At 38.4% G+C, this 18,778-nt stretch overlaps 1 protein-coding gene across 1 annotated transcript in view; it reads left to right on the forward strand.

Annotated features, from left to right (window-relative positions):
• The first annotated feature begins 12,417 nt into the window (after positions 1 to 12,417).
• Positions 12,418 to 18,778, forward strand: part of EFCAB3 (EF-hand calcium binding domain 3) — a 35,820-nt gene continuing 29,459 nt past the window's right edge. The window contains exons 1-2 of the mRNA XM_078066474.1: positions 12,418 to 12,522; positions 17,791 to 17,844. Of these exons, the coding sequence (XP_077922600.1) occupies positions 12,489 to 12,522; positions 17,791 to 17,844 (88 nt within the window). The 5' untranslated portion in view covers positions 12,418 to 12,488. The remainder of the gene's footprint in view (positions 12,523 to 17,790; positions 17,845 to 18,778) is intronic.

An 18,778-nucleotide genomic window follows, 5' to 3' on the forward strand; every position in this document is an offset into this window, starting at 1 on the left:
GAGGAACTAATGGCCCAACTGTCAACTGATGGTGAGTGTTACGGGCATCATTTTGCTCTTCAAAGAAATAGTGAACACTTCTATCAGGACTGCTGAAAGTAGCCTGCCTTTGTAGTATTTAATGAAGTAAATGTAAATAGAAAAACTTAATCCTGACTTATTAGGAAATACTATCTCCAAAAATGCTTTTTAAAAGATCTGTTAGGGATACTACTTGCAAAACTCAGCCATGCCTGGGAATGCCACACATATAAGTCGCTGAAAGAAAAGTGACATTTTTTTTACCTCATGTATAAAGGAACTTGTTCATAAGGGAACGTTTAAGAGAAAAATTAACAAAGTCAGAAATCAAATGATGAATTAGGAGAAAATGGTTGTAAGGCAAAGAGCTCGTACCCCAAAGGTAGAAAAAGCCTTCACACATTGATAAAAAAAAAACATACTGAGAGTAGAAAAATAGGCAAATATACAAATAGATAATTCATGAAAGAGGAATGTAAATGCCCAGTAACATGTGAAAAGATGTCTAACCTCATCAATAATCATGAAAATATAAATAAAACAAAATAACAGTATTATTTTCACTCATTGGACGGGCAAAAATTAGCAAGACTGATAACGTCTACTTCTGGTGAGGGTATGAGGAAAGGGACTCCCTGACATATTTCAGGTGAGAGTTACCATTGCTATATATCTTCTTGGAAAAGTCATTTGGCATTATCAATGGGGGAAAAAATTCCCTTTTCCCTGGTGAATCCAGGCTACATGCCTCATCTATTGTATTAGCATTTCTTTGTACTGAGGCCTGGTCTTTGTTCTGCCACTAAATTGCTGGCAAATAATTTAACCCTACCAAATGTTAGTTAGTGTCTTCGTATGTTAAATGGGAAGCTGAACTAAATGATTCTCTATGGTCACTTCTTGCTCTGAAATCAATATAGATAATACATGTTAAGTACTTCAGGCAGTGTCTAGAATACTCAGTAAATGTTTGTCATGATGATGGTGGTAGTGGTGAAGATAATGGAGAAGATGGAGAAGATGTTGAAGAAGAACAAAAGGAAGAAGAAATGGAAATTCTGTGACCTATAAATTAGTTTTGGCAGTTATAAAAAATATAAGTCCTAATAGAATAAATATTTGTTTACTAATTATGACCTTTATATAAATAAATAGGTAAGATGCAACTAGAGCGTTTTACAAGAAATCACTGGGCTCACTGGCTCCCTCCTCCAATACTGCTGTTCTTATTCTTGGCAACTTCAATATCTTCCATATAAATTAGGGCTTTTGACTTTACTGTGCAATAGACCCCTTTGACGGTATGATGAATGGATCACTTCTGAGTATAATATTTTTAAATGCATAAAACAAAATACATAAGATTACAAAGGAACTAATTATATTAAAATACAATGTATCAAAACATTAAAGATATCAATTATTAACACTTATTAACACATTTAACAAGTTCTAGTAGTAGATCTAATAATTATTAGAATTTTAAAGTAGTGATGAGCCTAAACAACTTTTCAACACATTCGCAACAACTACCATATAATATGAAAGTGTCAGTGATTTGTATTACTAACAAAGTCATAGGTTTTGCTACTACTACACTAATAATAATTGAAGAAAATGCTAAATTTAAGTTAGTTATTAGTGAAAATAAAGATATACAGTTGCCCCTTGGACAATGTGGGAGTTAGGGGCACCAGCCCACTGTGCAGTTGGAAATCTGCATGTAATTATTTTTTTTAAGATTTTATTTATTTATTTGAGAGAGAGAGAGATCACGAGCAGGGGGGAGGGGTAGAGGGAGAAGCAGACTCCCTGCTGAGCAGGGAGCCCGATGTGGGGCTCAATCCCAGGACCCTGGGACCATGACCTGAGCTGAAGGCAGATGTTTGACCAACTGAGCCACCCAGGCACCCTGCATATAACTTTTGACTCCCCAAAAACTTAATTACTAATAGCCTACTGTTGACTGAATGCCTTAACAGTAGCATAAGTCAATCAACACATATGTTATATGTATTATATACTATATTCTTTTTTTTTAATTTAATTTAATTTTATTATGTTAGTCACCATACAGTATGAGGGGGAGACGAACTGTGAGAGACTATAGACTCCAAGAAACAAACTGAGGGTTTTGGGGGGGGTTGGGTTAGCCCAGTGACGGGTATTAAGGAGGACACATATTGCATGGACCACTGGCTGTTATGCGAAAACAATGAATCATGGAACACTACTATATTCTTACAATAAAGTAAGCTAGAGAAAATAAGATGTTATTAAGAAAATCATAAGGAAGAGGGGCGCCTGGGTGGCTCAGTCATTAAGCGTCTGCCTTCAGCTCAGATCATGATCCCAGGGTCCTGGGATCGAGCCCCGCTTCGGGCTCCCTGTTCCGTGGGAAGCCTGCTTCTCCCTCTCCCACTCCCCCTGCTTGTGTTCCCTCTCTCGCTGTGTCTCTCTCTGTCAAATAAATAAATAAAATCTTAAAAAAAAAAAAATCATAAGGAAGAAAAAATACATTTACAGAACTGTACTGTATTTATCAAAAAAGTCCACGTAAAAGTGGTCCCGTATAGTTCAAACCCATGTCATTCAAGGGTCAACTGTATTTTTTCCCCATTCAAACTCAAGGATTCCCTGAATTCTATCATTAGAGGGTCCATAGACCCCAGGTTAAGAAATCCTGATTAAATCCTAATTAACGCCTGATATAAGTCATTCATCCAACACCCTGGCTTCCTGTTCCTTGACCTCTCTAATTTCAATCATCTTTTACTCCCATCCCCTTAATTGCTCCTCACATGGTGAGGACCTAGACCTTATCCTCACTTAATACTTCATCACCCCCAAAATCTCTATTTCATCTACCCACTCTCTGACCTTTATCCTTCCAGTTTATTTACTATGCAAACATCTCTGCCGTAGCACAATGTAAGAATGCCTGAAAAACCTCCCTTTCTGTAAAATTAAAATTGCCCACTAAAGTGAGCTTATGGGGAAAATTGGAGAAGCCCGTTCAAAATGTATACCACTTTGTAACCAGAACACTAACAAAAACAGCAATTGATACCGTGTGAGGAAGCTTAGACAGCCCAGGTAAAAAGCTCAGAGTAGCTGGAGACTATTAAAAAAATATACACACACACCCACAAGGAAAGAGTCGAAAAGCTAGCTTGCAGCTCTGAAATAATGTAGATGGAAGTAGAACCCTGAGCCAGTGAACCTGGGTCCCCTTCCTATATTACAGGCACTTATTTTTAAAAATTTTATTAAAATAGAACTGAAAAGCCCCCTGCCATAGCCAACCCAGAATTTTTCTTTTCCTTCTGACATTCTTAATTCTAATTCTTTCACTTAAGAAAAAATGTGTGTGAATGAACACTGTCCACATTGCTCTGACATTATTCCATTCAGCGACTGAATGTGATGAATTGGTGCTACTGAGCAGGTGCTGTAGCAGAACAGAGTGCAGAATTCCAGCTCTAGCTCCTCACCAGCCACATGGCAATCTCAGCTCCCATGGTGGGCTGGCCCTTCCACTTGTGCCCTGCATCTCTTTCCCACCTGCTTTCTCAAAGACTGAACTCCTGCAGTTTCCCACCTTTCTCTCCTGTGCCAACACTTTCTCCCTCTCTACTGTATCTCTCTAGAGATGCCACTGACTTGCAGATAATGCTTTCGTCTTCCCCTCATCCCCTGCTGCTACCACTCCACCTCTTAGTCCCTCTTCCCAGCAGAACCTCTCAAAACATTGTCATTACTTAGCCACACTTGTGGTGAACACAGCATAATGTATAAACTTGTCAAATCACTATGTTGTACACCTGAAACTAATGTAACATTGTGTGTCAAGTATACTTCAGAAAAAGAAACCCTAAACTTGTGGTTACTTTTTGTCTCTACTTCTTCACTCCCATTCACTCTTTTTTTTTTATGTTATGTTAATCACCATACATCACATCATTAGTTTTTGATGTAGTGCTCCACGATCCATTGCTTGCACTCAACACCCGGTGCTCCATGCAGAACGTGCCCTCCACAATACCCATCACCAGGCTAACACATCCCCCCACCCCCTCCTCTCTAGAACCCTCAGTTTGTTTTTCAGGGTCCATAGTCTCTCATGGTTCGACTCCCCCTCCGATTTCCCCCCCTTCATTCTTCCCCTCCTGCTATCTTCTTTTTTTTTTTTTAAACATATAATGTATTATTTGTTTCAGAGGTACAGATCTGTGATTCAACAGTCTTACACAATTCACAGTGCTCACCATAGCACATACCCTCCCCAATGTCTATCATCCAGGCACCCCATCCCTCCCAACCCCCACCACTCTAGCAACCCTCAGTTTGTTTCCTGAGATTAAGAATTCCTCATATCAGTGAGGTCATATGATACATGTCTTTCTCTGTTTGACTTATTTCGCTCAGCATAATACCCTCCAGTTCCATCCACGCCGTTGCAAATGGCAAGATCTCATTCCTTTTGATGGCTGCATAATATTCCATTCTAGATATATACCACATCTTCTTTATCCATTCATCCGTCAATGGACATCTTGGCTCTTTCCACCGTTTGGCTATTGTGGACATTGCTGCTATAAACATCGGGGTGCACGTACCCCTTCAGATCCCTACGTTTGTCTCTTTGGGGTAAATACCCAGAAGTGCAATTGCTGGATCGTATGGTAGTTCTATTTTCAACTTTTGGGAGGAACCTCCATACTGTTTTCCAGAGTGGCTGCACCAGCTTGCATTCCCACCAACAGTGTAGGAGGGTTCCCCTTTCTCCGCATCCCCACTAACATCTGTCATTTCCTGACTTGTTAATTTTAGCCATTCTGACTGGTGTGAGGTGGTATCTCATTGAGGTTTTGATTTGGATTTCCCTGATGCCGAGCGATGTTGAGCACTTTTTCATGTGTCTGTTGGCCATTTGGATGTCTTCTTTGGAAAAATGTCTGTTCATGTCTTCTATCCATTTCTTGATTGGATGATTTGTTCTTTGGGTGTTGAGTTTGATAAGTTCTTTATACATTTTGGATACTAGCCCTATATCTGATATGTCATTTGCAAATATCTTCTCCCATTCTGTCGGTTGTCTTTTGGTTTTGTGGACTGTTTCTTTTGCTGTGCAAAAGCTCTTTATCTTGATGAAGTCCCAATAGTTCATTTTTGCCCTTGCTTCCCTTGCCTTTGGCGATGTTTCTAGGAAGAAGTTGCTGCGGCTGAGGTCGAAGAGGTTGCTGCCTGTGTTCTCCTTTAGGATTTTGATGGACTCCTGTCTCACATTGAGGTCTTTCAACCATTTGGAGTCTATTTTTGTGTGTGGTGTAAGGAAATGGTCCAGTTTTGTTCTTCTGCATGTGGCTGTCCAGTTTTCCCAACAGCATTTGTTGAAGAGACTGTCTTTTTTCTATTGGACAGTCTTTCCTGCTTTGTCAAAGATTAGTTGACCATAAAGTTGAGGGTCCATTTCTGGGCTCTCTATTCTGTTCCATTGATCTATGTGTCTGTTTTTGTGCCAGTACCATACTGTCTTGATGATGACAGCTTTGTAATAGAGCTTGAAGTCCGGAATTGTGATGCCGCCAGCTTTGCTTTTCTTTTCAACATTCCTCTGGCTATTTGGGGTCTTTTCTGGTTCCATACAAATCTTAGGATTATTTGTTCCATTTCTTTGAAAAAAGTGGATGGTATTTTGATGGGGATTGCATTGAATGTGTAGATTGCTCTAGGTAGCATTGACATCTTCACAATATTTATTCTTCCAGTCCATGAGCATGGAACGTTTTTCCATTTCTTTGTGTCTTCCTCAATTTCTTTCATGAGTATTTTATAGTTTTCTGAGTACAGATTCTTTGCCTCTTTGGTTAGATTTATTCCTAGGTATCTTATGGTTTTGGTTGCAATTGTAAATGGGATCGACTCCTTAATTTCTCTTTCTTCTGTCTTGTTGTTGGTGTATAGGAATGCCACTGATTTCTGTGCACTGATTTTATATCCTGCCACTTGACTGAATTCCTGTATGAGTTCTAGCAGTTTTGGGGTGGAGTCTTTTGGGTTTTCCACATAAAGTATCATATCATCTGCAAAGAGTGACAGTTTGACTTCTTCTTTGCTGATTTGGATGCCTTTTATTTCTTTTTGTTGTCTGATTGCTGTGGCTAGGACTTCTAATACTATGTTGAATAGCAGTGGTGATAGTGGACATCCCTGCCAGGTTCCTGACCTTAGGGGGAAAGCTCTCAGTTTTTCCCCATTGAGAAGGATATTTGCTGTGGGTTTTTCATAGATGGCTTTTATGATATTGAGGTATGTACCCTCTATCCCTATACTCTGAAGAGTTTTCATCAAGAGAGGATGCTGTACTTTGTCAAATGCTTTTTCTGCATCAATTGAGAGGATCATATAGTTCTTGTTCTTTCTTTTATTCATGTATTGTATCACATTGATTGATTTGCAGATGCTGAACCAACCTTGCAGCCCAGGGATAAATCCCACTTGGTTGTCGTGAATAATCCTTTTAATGTACTGTTGGATCCTATTGGCTAGTATTTTGGTGAGAATTTTTGCATCCATGTTCATCAAGGATATTGGTCTGTAATTCTCCTTTTTGATGGGGTCTTTGTCTGGTTTGGGGATCAAGGTAGTGGTGGCCTCATAAAACGAGTTTGGAAGTTTTCCTTCCATTTCTATTTTTTGGAACAGTTTCAGAAGAATAGGTATTAATTCTTCTTTAAATGTTTGGTAGGATTCCCCTGGGAAGCCATCTGGCCCTGGGCTTTTGTTTGTTGGGAGATTTTTGATGACTCCTTCAATTTCCTTAGTGGTTATAGGTCTGTTCAGGTTTTCTATTTCTTCCTGGTTCAGTTTTGGTAGTTGATACATCTCTAGGAATGCATCCATTTCTTCCAGATTATCTAATTTGCTGGCATATAGTTGCTCATAATATGTTCTTATAATTGTTTGTATTTCTTTGGTGTTGGTTGTGATCTCTCCTCTTTCATTCATGATTTTGTTGATTTGGGTCCTTTCTCTTTTCTTTTGGATAAGTCTGGCCAGGGGGTTATCAATCTTGTTAATTCTTTCAAAGAACCAGCTCCTAGTTTTGTTGATCTGTTCTACTGTTTTTTGGTTTCTGTTTCATTGATTTCTGCTCTGATCTTTATTATTTCTCTTCTCCTGCTGGGTTTAGGCTTTATTTGCTGTTTTTTTTCTCCAGCTCCTTTAGGTGTAGGGTTAGGTTGTGTATTTGAGACCTTTCTTGTTTCTTGAGAAAGGCTTGTATTGCTATATACTTTCCTCTTAGGATCGCCTTTGCTGCATCCCAAAGATTTTGAACAGTTGTGTTTTCATTTTCATTGGTTTCCATGAATTTTTTAAATTCTTCTTTAATTTCCTGGTTGACCCATTCATTCTTTAGTAGGATGCTCTTTAGCCTCCATGTATTTGAGTTCTTTCCAACTTTCCTCTTGTGATGGAGTTCTAGTTTCAAAGCATTGTGGTCTGAACATATGCAGGGAATGATCCCAATCTTTTGGTACTGGTTGAGACCTGATTTGTGACCTAGGATGTGATCTATTCTGGAGAATGTTCCATGGGCACTAGAGAAGAATGTGTATTCCATTGCTTTGGGATGGAATGTTTTGAATATATCTGTGAAGTCCATTTGGTCCAGTGTGTCATTTAAAGTCTTTACTTCCTTCTGATCTTTTGCTTAGATGATCTGTCCATTTCAGTGAGGGGGGTGTTAAAGTCCCCCACTATTATTGTATTGTTGTCGATGTGTTTCTTTGCTTTTGTTATTAATTGGCTTATATAATTGGCTGCTCCCATGTTAGAGGCATAGATATTTACAATTGTTAGATCTTCTTGTTGGTTAGACCCTTTAAGTAGGATATAGTGTCCTTCCTCATCTCTTATTACAGTCTTTGGTTTAAAATCTAATTTGTCTGATATAAGGATTGCCACCCGAGCTTTCTTTTGGTGTCCATTAGCATGGTAAATGGTTTTCCACCCCTTCACTTTCAATCTGGGGGTGTCTTTGGGTCTAAAATGAGTCTCTTGCAGACAGCATATTGATGGGTCTTGTTTTTTTATCCAATCTGATAGCCTGTGTCTTTTGATTGGAACATTTAGCCCATTTACATTCAGGGTAACTATTGAAAGAGATGAATTTAGTGCCATTGTATTGCCTGTAAGGTGACTGTTACTGTATATTGTCTGTGTTCCTTTCTGGTCTATGTTACTTTTAGGCTCTCTCTTTGCTTAGAGGACCCCTTTCAATATTTCTTGTAGGGCTGGTTTTGTGTTTGCAAATTCCTTTAGTTTTTGTTTGTTCTGGAAGCTTTTTATCTCTCCTTCTATTTTCAATGACAGTCTAGCTGGATATAGTATTCTTGGCTGCATATTTTTCTCATTTAGTGCTCTGAATATATCATGCCATTCCTTTCTGGCCTGCCAGGTCTCTGTGGATAGGTCTGTTGCCATTCTAATGTTTCTACCATTGTAGGTTACATATCTCTTCTCCCGAGCTGCTTTCAGGATTTTCTCTTTGTCTCTGAGACTCGTAAGTTTTACTATTAGATGTCGGGGTGTTGACCTATTTTTATTGATTTTGAGAGGGGTTCTCTGTGCCTCCTGGATTTTGATGCCTGTTTCCTTCCCCAAATTAGGGAAGTTCTCTGCTATAATTTGCTGCAATATACTTTCTGCCCCTCTCTCTCTTTCTTCTTCTGGGATCCCAATTATTCTAATGTTGTTTTGTCTTATGGTATCACTTAACTCTCGAATTCTGCCCTCATGATCCAGTAGTTGTTTATCTCTCTTTTTCTCAGCTTCTTTATTTTCCATCATTTGGTCTTCTATATCACTAATTTTTCTCTTCTGCCTCATTTATCCTAGCAGTGAGAGCCTCCATTTTTGATTGCACCTTCCCATTCACTCTTTAGCACTCGTTCCCTGACCTGGAACTGAACAAGCCCTCAGTCATCAGTGACCTCTATCTCTTCCCAAGATTCATGGTCAAGTCTCTGTTCTTATTTTACTTGATATCTCAGCGGCATTTGACATAGTGACTAACCCCTCTTTATTGAGACATTTTTTTTCCTCCAGACTTTTAAAGCCCCATACTCACCTGGTTTTCTTCTTTCCTCACTGAGAGCTTCTTAGTTTCCTTTTCAGTTTCTGACTTTTTCCTCTGCAAGATTTCTAGATAATGAAGTGTCCAGGACTAGACTCTTGGCTGTCTTTTTTATCTACATCTTCTTCCTAGGAGATTGCATTCAGTCTCATTGGGTCAGATACCTTCTTTAAGCTGATAAAAGCAAATATATATCTCTAGCTCAACGTCCCTAAGTCAGGAATGGTATCTCAAACTATCTATTTGATATCTCCACTTAGATGTCCAAAAGGCATCACGAATTTAATGGAATAGTAATTAATTCCCTTAAAAAGCCTTAAGCCCTCCCCATCTCAGTAATGGCATCCCTTCTACCCTGCTGAGTGAGAAGGTGGGGGGTTAAGGAAGATGAGTAGTTTTCTCCCTTGATTTCTCCTTTCCCTTATATCCCACATTTAAATCTAAGCTCTACCTGAATATGTCCTAAATCCATTTATCACTGCCTCTACTGCTGCAGCCATAGCCCAAGACACCAATATCTCTTTCCTGGGCCACTGAAACCATCTCCTATCTAGTCCCCATTCCCCCGGTTTCCCCATCCTGCACACATCAGCCAGAGTGATCTTTTGAAAGCTGAAATCAGGTTAAATTACTCCCCTTCTTCATGGCCTCCAATGACATTCTGTTGCAACCAGACCAAAATTCCAACTTTATCGTCAGGAGCCAACAGTGCCCTTCATGATCTGGCCTGTGTCACACCAGCCTTTTCTCTGCCCCTCAATCATAACGAAAAGCAGCAATTGATACTATGTGAGGAAGCTTAGACAGCCCAGGTAAATAGCTCAAATTCATCCCCATCTTAAGGCTGTCACATGTACTGTTTTTCTAGTTGGAATGTTCCTCCCCTAGTTCTTTACATGACCATCCTCTTCTCATCATTCAGGCCTCAACCCAAATAGACCCTCCTCAGAAAGGCCTTCCCTGATTTCCCTGTCTAAAGCAGCCTACCATTACTGTTTATTATATAACCCTATTTTATTTTGATAACTTCTTAACAGTACCTCAAATGATCCTTTTTGTTTTGTTTACATGTTAATTGTCTGTTTCCCTCTGCTAGATGTACACTCCTTGACAGCAAGAACTCTGCAAGCTGGTTTACTTTTGTATCCCCAAAGCCTAGCAAAGTGCCTGGCACATAGAAGCTACCCCCTAAATATTTGTTGATTAACTGACTACATAAAAAAAAAATACTCAGGGTCAGGTTCATTTGTCCTCTCTCCCTATACTTACTGTAATGAATCACTTCTTAATTTAATGTTACTCTGGTGGTCTCTAAAGCAAAGGAAAAAGGGAGATACAAGAATGATTCATTATAGATCGAAACTTTCTTCATTTCTAAGATAGCACTATTATCTCTGAGGATAAGTCTGTAAAATTCTAAGGAAATTTTGGGGAAAAATTGCTGAATTCTTCTGGTCTTCATAGTTTCAGGGTCTCAGTAATATCAGCTTATCTGATTCTGAAGTTTATTTCCCTTGCCTTACAGATGATAGAACAGTTGGTCTGAATGATTTGATGGATACTGTCAGTTGCATCAAGGGTAAGTTGCAAGCTATGATGAAATGATATTATACATAACATCTGAATATTTTGCAATTGGTGGAGAAAAATATTTCCCCTTCATATATGTTTAAATTCTTTCATATGTGTTCCGTTTTTATGGATGCTTCCGAACTTGGGTAAACAATAATTAATGTGTGTTTATATATCAATGCCCATGACATTCTCTGAAATTTTCCCCAAAAGAGTTTTTCAACATAGTACTAGGTATCAAGAGCCAAAGAACTATTCCTTTTCCCCCACGAACCCTACTCCCAGGAATTTATCCTCTGGAAATAATTAAGCTGAATAAAAGAAAAAAAATCTCTGCCTAAAGCCTTTCAGAGAAATTTGAAACAGCCTAAACATCTAACAGTATGGGAATTACTACATACACCATGGCCTGCTAGGCTAGTGGGATATCATGTGTTGAAATGTTAACTGTAAAGATTATATGGCAATTTGGAAATATGTTAATGATGTAATATTAGGTCAGAAAAGCAAAATACAGAATTGTGTGTATATTAGATTTCCACACAATGAAAGTATAGCCTTATTGTCAAAGGCCAGAAATGGAATATGAAAAACTACAATGGTTTTTGTGGTAGGATAGTAGAATTATATTTTTCCCCTTTATTAATCTTTAATGTTGTTGCATTGTTTTTATGGTAAATGAGAAAAAATTACTTCTGTGTTGAGATGAATAAAAATCTTGGAATGCATAATGATCAGAGAAGCAAACTCCAAGCAAATATTTTTAAATAAAAATAAAATCTTAAAAGCTGGTCTATAGAAAAACACTGAATTTTCAAGTAGAGTAGGAGGAAGAGTAAAAATAAAACCAAATCCCTGTATGCAGCTTGATTTGCTATGGATTTTGCAGTAAGTCACCAGTCAATTCCTAACCCATGGTGTACTTTCTTTTTTGTAGCCACCAGAATTAAAGACACAGAACTTTTTTTCTTTTTTTTTTAAATTTATTCATTCATTTTATTTATTTATTTATTTTAATTTTATTTTATTATGTTATGTTAGTCACCAAACAATACATCATTAGTTCTTGATGTGGTGATCCACGATTCATTGTTTTCGTATAACACCCAGTGCTCCATGCAGTACGTGCCGTCCTTAATACCCATCACTGGGCTAACCTATCCCCCACCCCCCTCCCCTCTAAAACCCTCAGTTTGTTTCTCAGAGTCCATAGTCTCTCATAGTTCATCTCTCCCTCCAATTGCCCCCCCTTCATTTTTCCCTTCCTTCTCCTAATGTCCTCCATGCTATTCCTTATGTTCCACAAATAAGTGAAACCATATGATAATTGACTTTCTCTGCTTGACTTATTCATTCATTTTAGAGAGAGAGAGCTCAAGCAGGAGGGGCAGGGAGAGAAGAGAGAATCTCAAGCAGGCTCCGGGTGCAGACCCTGCACTGAGCACGGAGCCTGCCTGACACAGGGCTCTATCTCAGGACCCTGAGATCAGGACCTGAGCCAAAACTGAGTTGGATGCTTAACCAACTGTGCCACCAGGCACCCCAACACAAGACTGTTTTCTGACCCTCCTGTGAATCCTGAGCATATGTGAGCAATCATATATATAAGTACAGATAACATTTTTCATCCTTTATAGATAGTTCTATAATATTTCTACAATTTATTTCTTAATTTTTCTAAGGAGAGGTGATTGATATCCAGGACTTAGACAAATTTCTAGCAAATGAGGGGATCGAGCTCACAGAAGAAGACATGAAGGAGCTGATGTCTCATTTGACTGTTAATGGTGAGGTTTTTAAAAATTCTCTTGTCTTCCCAGAAGTGTGTCTTTGTTATCCTGTATGTAAGATCCTCAGAAATGATCCTTGTCTTTTTTTTAAAGATTTTATTTATTTATTTGAGAGAGAGAAAGCATGAGAGGAGGGAGGGTCAGAGGGAGAAGCAGACTCCCCACTGAGCGGGGAGCCCAATGCAGGGCTCGATCTTGGACTCCAGGGTCATGACCTGAGCCAAGGGCAGACGCTTAACTGACTGAGCCACCCAGGCACCTGATCCTTGTCTTTTTATCACCTACAACAATGCTTCTCAGACTTGAACATGCATATGAATCACCTGGGCATTTATTAAAATGGAAATTGTTATTTGGGTCTGGGTTGGAGCCTGAAAAATTCTACATTTCTAACAAGTTCCCAATGGTGCCAATGCTACTGGTCTATGGACCACACTTTGCCTATAAAGGTCCTAAAAGATGAAGAAATGATACATTAAGATTGTGCCCAGACTTTCATTTCTTTTTTTTTTTTTAAGATTTTATTTATTTATTTGACAGAGAGAGACACAGTGAGAGAGGGAACACAAGCAGGGGGAGTGGGAGAGGAAGAAGCAGGCTTCCCACGGAGCGGGGAGCCCGATGCGGTGCTTGATCCCAGGACCCTGGGATCATGACCTGAGCCAAAAGCAGATGCCTAATGACTGAGCCACCCAGGCACCCCCTGGCCTTTCATTTCTTAAGTCACAAGTACAAGCAATATGTTAATTTGTGCCTGAGAGCAGGATTCCAGCCCAAAAATAAGAAGGGAAAATATTAGGGTAATTAAAATTAAAAAATAAAAATGAGGGAGAAATACACAAGAGGAAGCAGGGGCATTAAGGGTTAACTTATTTCATTTATGCTTGCTCTTTTGTTTGCTTGTTGAGATTTTTTTTTTTTTTTTAAAGATTTTATTTATTTATCTGACAGAGAGAGAGAGAGAGACAGGAGAGAGGGAACACAAGTAGGGGGAGTGGGAGAGGGAGAAGCAGGCTTCCCGCCGAGCAGGGAGCCCGATGCAGGGCTCGATCCCAGGACCCTGGGATCATGACCTGAGCCGAAGGCAGCCGCTTAACCGACTGAGCCACCCAGGCGCCCCGCTTGTTGAGATTTTTATTATTGTTTATTGAATCTGGCTACATGACTTATCTGCTGACTCTTCTGTTCTATAGTTACTTTAGTCTTTTTTTGTTTCTACTACTTTCTTTGTTGTTCTGATTTTTTAAAAAAGTGATCTGGGAGCATTTGGGGAGTAGCATTTCTTACCATAGTGCTTCAGTGATGTTGCTGTACTCCTCTGACCTTGAATGTTTAAGATTGTATATTGATTTATTCAACCAACAAGTATGTATTGATCACTGAATATGTGCAGGCACTATACTAGGTACGAGGAATATAAGAATGAAGCAGAGAGTACAGACTTGGTTTTCTCCGCTAAGCCTAACTGGAAGTAGGAAGTAAAGCACTGAACCAATATGTTTCTCAAATCCCAGTTTTAAAGCAATAAATTTGAACCTATTCATTGCAAACATCATCTTCTGTTCTCTCCAGTTTATTGTTTCTTCTTATTCACCTAGACTTTCTTCCTCTCCTCTCTCCAATGGAGAAAAGTCTCCTTTCAACACCTCCAATCCATTGCTCTTGACCTGATCATCTCCCACTTTGTCAAAAATTATTTTTTAAATTGAGATATAATTGACATATAACATTATATTATATTTCAGGTGTACAATATATGATTCAATATTTTTATAAAAAATCATTTCTTCCATAATTCCTTCCCAACACTTTCAATTTCATCTCTTTCTCTCTACTCTGCCTATGAAGAGGCACATAGTCCCCCACTCCTTTTAAAAACTAACCTTCAGCTGGTTCTTCTACCTCATAATTATGATCATTCATCCCTCATTCCTTTCTCAGTCTGCTTTTTTATTGTCTATAGGAGCCACTTCTGCTTCCTCGCTTCACATTCTCTTTGAATCCTTACAATTGGCTTCCCCAGTCACATAGCCTGCAACTCTACTGAAATAACCCTCAGAATCTGAAATCATGAATAATTTACTTTGCCAGCCTCACTTATTCTAGCTTCCGAACATGGGAACAAACGAGGGTTTATTTCTCAGTCTTCTCAGTTTTAATTCCTTCCCTCCCTTGATTATATCAGTCCTTGATTGTTGCTTCATTATCAACTCTCTATGGTAGCAGTTCTCAAATCAACATCTAGGGGCACCCCATCTTTTGGAAGGTCCATGAGATTGAAACTATTTTTAAAATAACACTAAGACAGTATTTACCTTTATCATTCTCATTCACTCACAAGTGTACAATAGCTTTTCTAATAAGCTACATGACATATCCACACATGATATATCTGAAAAACCTATTAAAATATTTCTTTTCTGGGTGACTGGGTGACTCAGTCAGTTGAGCATCAGACTCATGATTTCGGCTGTTTCAGGTCATGATCTCAGGATCCACTAGGTGTGGAGTCTGCTTGAGATTCTCTCTCTCTCCCTCTGCCCCTCCGCCCACCTCATACACTCTCTCTCTCTCTCTCTCAAAATAAATAAATAAATAAATAAATAAATAAATAAATAAAATAATAAAATATTTCTTTTCTGACTACATAACTCTATAAGGCCAGATTTTCTCCAACCAAGAAAACATATCACAGCAAACTAAATGCAGAAACAGACTGAGAATCCCAGCTGTCTTCTATTAAGCCAGACATTAAAGAGATTTGCAAAAATGTAAAACAATGTTATTTTAGCTTAAGCTGCTATAACAAGAATACCATACACTGTGTGGCTTATAAACAATAGAAATTTATTTCTCACAGTTCTGGGGCCAGAAGTCCTGAGATCAGGGAGCCAGCAAGGTTGAGTTCTGGTGAGAACCCTCTTCTGGGCTACAGATTGTCACCTTCTCGTGGTATCCTCACATGGCGGAGAGCACAAAGCAGCAGGCTCTCTCCTGATCCATAGGGGCACTAATCCCATTCATGAGGGTCTCATTTCAGGATCTCATCCTATCCTAATCACCTGCCCAAAACCCTGCCTTCTCATACCACCATATTGGAGACAGAATTTTAATATATGAATCTGGGGGGACACAAATGTTCAATCAGTAACACTACCTTTCCCACTAAATTTTAATGCCTTAATTTTTTCATTTTTCAATTGATACATATTTTTCACTAAAAAGTATGTTAATATGTACTGGATTTATTATTGCTATCTTAAAATATTTTTTAAATTTCTCAGTTTTAATATCTAATATGGTAATTAAACCCACATAATAGCTGTAACTCACATAAACCTCTTAGAGGTCCTCAAAAATTGTTAAGAATATAAAGAAGTCCTGAGACCAAAATGTTTGAAAGCCTTTGTTCTCTGGATTATTTTTTGTCACCACTGTGTTTACAGCTGCCTGCTGAATATTTCTTCCTTTTTGTCCCACTGGCACCTTAAGCTTTTTTTGTGGAGGAAGAGTGGACTTTTCCTTAAACACCAGATGCATACAGTTGAGCTAATCAAACTCCTCAGTTATGGCACACTATCATCATTGATCCATGCAAGGACCCCTTGTGTTTTGTTTTATTATTTTCTCCTTTACCTCCTACTTCTGTTCCTATTTCCTTCCCCCCATCATAGGTACATTCTCTATTATATCTAATGTATGCTCTTCCAATCTACCTTCCTCATGTTTATTTTAGATATGTGTGTATCCCTTTAAAAATTCAATGTGTGTGGTATTTAATTTCCTTAAATGGTATCGTGCTATAAAACTCATTCTATTTCTTTTTTTCAATCAACATTTTTAACAGCCTTATTGAGATAGAGCTCACATACCAAACAATTTAGCCATTAAAGTATATAATTGGATGGTTTTTAGTTCTCACAGATATGGGCAACTATCACCACAGTCATTCTAGAACATTTTCATCCCCTAAAAAAGGTGCTATGTATATGCAGAAGGTACTAAGGGAGCATCTAGCCAAGACCAGGGTTTTCTGGAAAAGACCCTAAGCTGAACAAGTATGGGAAGATCATTCCAGCCAGAGAAACATACTCTGTAATCTCAAGAGTGATAAATACAGCACCTCAAATGTGTTGGTTCTCAAGAAATCCTTGTTGGAAGAAAACACAGAGCAGGTCCTTCTCTACCTATTCCAACTCTAAGCAATTGGCCAACATAGTCTCTTCATATCTTTTGTTTGTTTTAATGTCATCTGAGTTTGGAAAAGATGCTGCCAGATTTGAGCCCTGGTTCTTCTTGTAATATCCCTTCTCCACGTATAACCTTTGGAGTGTCATATCTTGAAACACAGAAAAGAGGAATTGTATTGAAGAAGTAGAGAGATTTGTCTCGCTAAAGATTTATCCTTTCTTCCATCATACTCACCTGAGGGGAAAAATGAATCCAATTCCCAAGCAAACCAGTTTCTCTAATTCTTCTGTCTCATGGGAGAAGTTCCAGCCTGCCATGGCATTTTAATAATTTCACAACTTTTATCAGTTTTTATGAGTTTTTTATTTAAATTCAATTAATTAACATATAGTATATTACTAGTTTCAGAGGGAGAGTTCAGTGATTCATCAGCTCATATAACACCCAGTGCTCATTATATCACATGTCCTCCTTAATGCCCATCACCCAGTTACCCCATCCCCCCCACTCGCCTCCCCTCCAGCAACCTTCAGTTTGTTTCCTAGAGTTAAGAGTCTCTTATGGTTTGTCTTCCTCTCTGATTTCATCTTATTTCATTTTTCCCTCCCTTCCCCTATGATCCTCTGTCTTGTTTCTTAAATTCCATATATGATAACTGTCTTTGACTGACTTAATTTCGATTAGCATAATACCCTCTATCTAGTTCCATCCATGTTGGATGCAGAGAAGGGAACTCTCTTACACTGCTGGTGGGAAAGCAAGCTGGTACAGCCACTCTGGGAAACAGTATGGAGGTTCCTGAAAAAATTAAAAATAGAACTACTGTACAACACAGCAATTGCACTACTAGGTATTTACCCAAAGGATACAAACATAGTGATCCAAAGGGGAACCATCTGCACCCCAATGTTTACAGCAGCAATGCCCACAATAGCCAAAACATGGAAAGAGCCCAGATGTCCATTGACAGATGAATGGATAAAGAAGATATAGTATATATATACAATGGAATATTACTCAGTTTTTATGAGTTTTTATGTGACTTCCTCTGTGTCTGATTCAAATGTTTTACAGGAAATGGGAAGGTTAGAGTGGATTCAATAATGGAGAGCCTAAAGAAGTTTAAATGTAAGTGGAAATTCATGATTCACTTTATAAAAATGGATAATCTGGTGCTATAAGTTTATTTTTACATATGTTTTCTTGGTTATAAAAGTAATACATATTCATTATAGAAAATTTCTATATTCAAAAAATGAAAGAATGCAAAAGGAAAATTTTAATAATTCTTAATTCTATCACCCAATGATAATCTATAATTTTTCTCAGCCCTAATTTTTTCCTTATACAAACACAATTTTTGTGCATTTAGCTTTAAAGTCCCACTTTCAAACTACTTTTCCATTTTCTTATTAAAACTAAAATTTTACCTATTGATAGGTATGTCTGATGACCTAAAGTTCCTTTTTGGATGCCTGTGAAATTTAACACATAACCTCAGTACTTTCTGTTTGCAGGCCTCTTAGCATATTTATTTCTAAAATAAGTTTCCCAGTGCCAAACGCCACCATCTGTACTTACTTAAAAAGAATGAATGGGAGGTTTGAAAATGATGCTGTGATTATGGTGCTGTGAATTGTTTAAGACTGATGAATCCCAGACCTGTACCTCTAAAACAAACAATACATTATATGTTAAAAAAAAAAAATTAGTAGGAAGGGAAAAATGAAGGGGGGGAATCGGAGAGGGAGATGAACCATGAGAGACTGTGGACTCTGAGAAACAAACTGAGGGTTCTAGAGGGGAGGGGGTGGGGGATGGGTTAGCCCGGTGATGAGTATTAAAGAGGGCACGTTCTGCATGGAGCACTGGGTGTTATGCACAAACAATGAATCATGGAACACTACATCAAAAACTAATGATGTAATGTATGGTGACTAACATAACATAATAAAATAAAATTTAAAAAAAAATGATGCTGTGAAACTCGTCAGGAGAGGCAAGTTAAAACTTGTCTTCTGCCCTCCTGCCCCCCCCAAAACCTTAATCTGTACTTCATTCT

Source organism: Halichoerus grypus, chromosome 2, assembly GCF_964656455.1.
Source record: "Halichoerus grypus chromosome 2, mHalGry1.hap1.1, whole genome shotgun sequence".
Taxonomy (NCBI): domain Eukaryota; kingdom Metazoa; phylum Chordata; class Mammalia; order Carnivora; family Phocidae; genus Halichoerus; species Halichoerus grypus.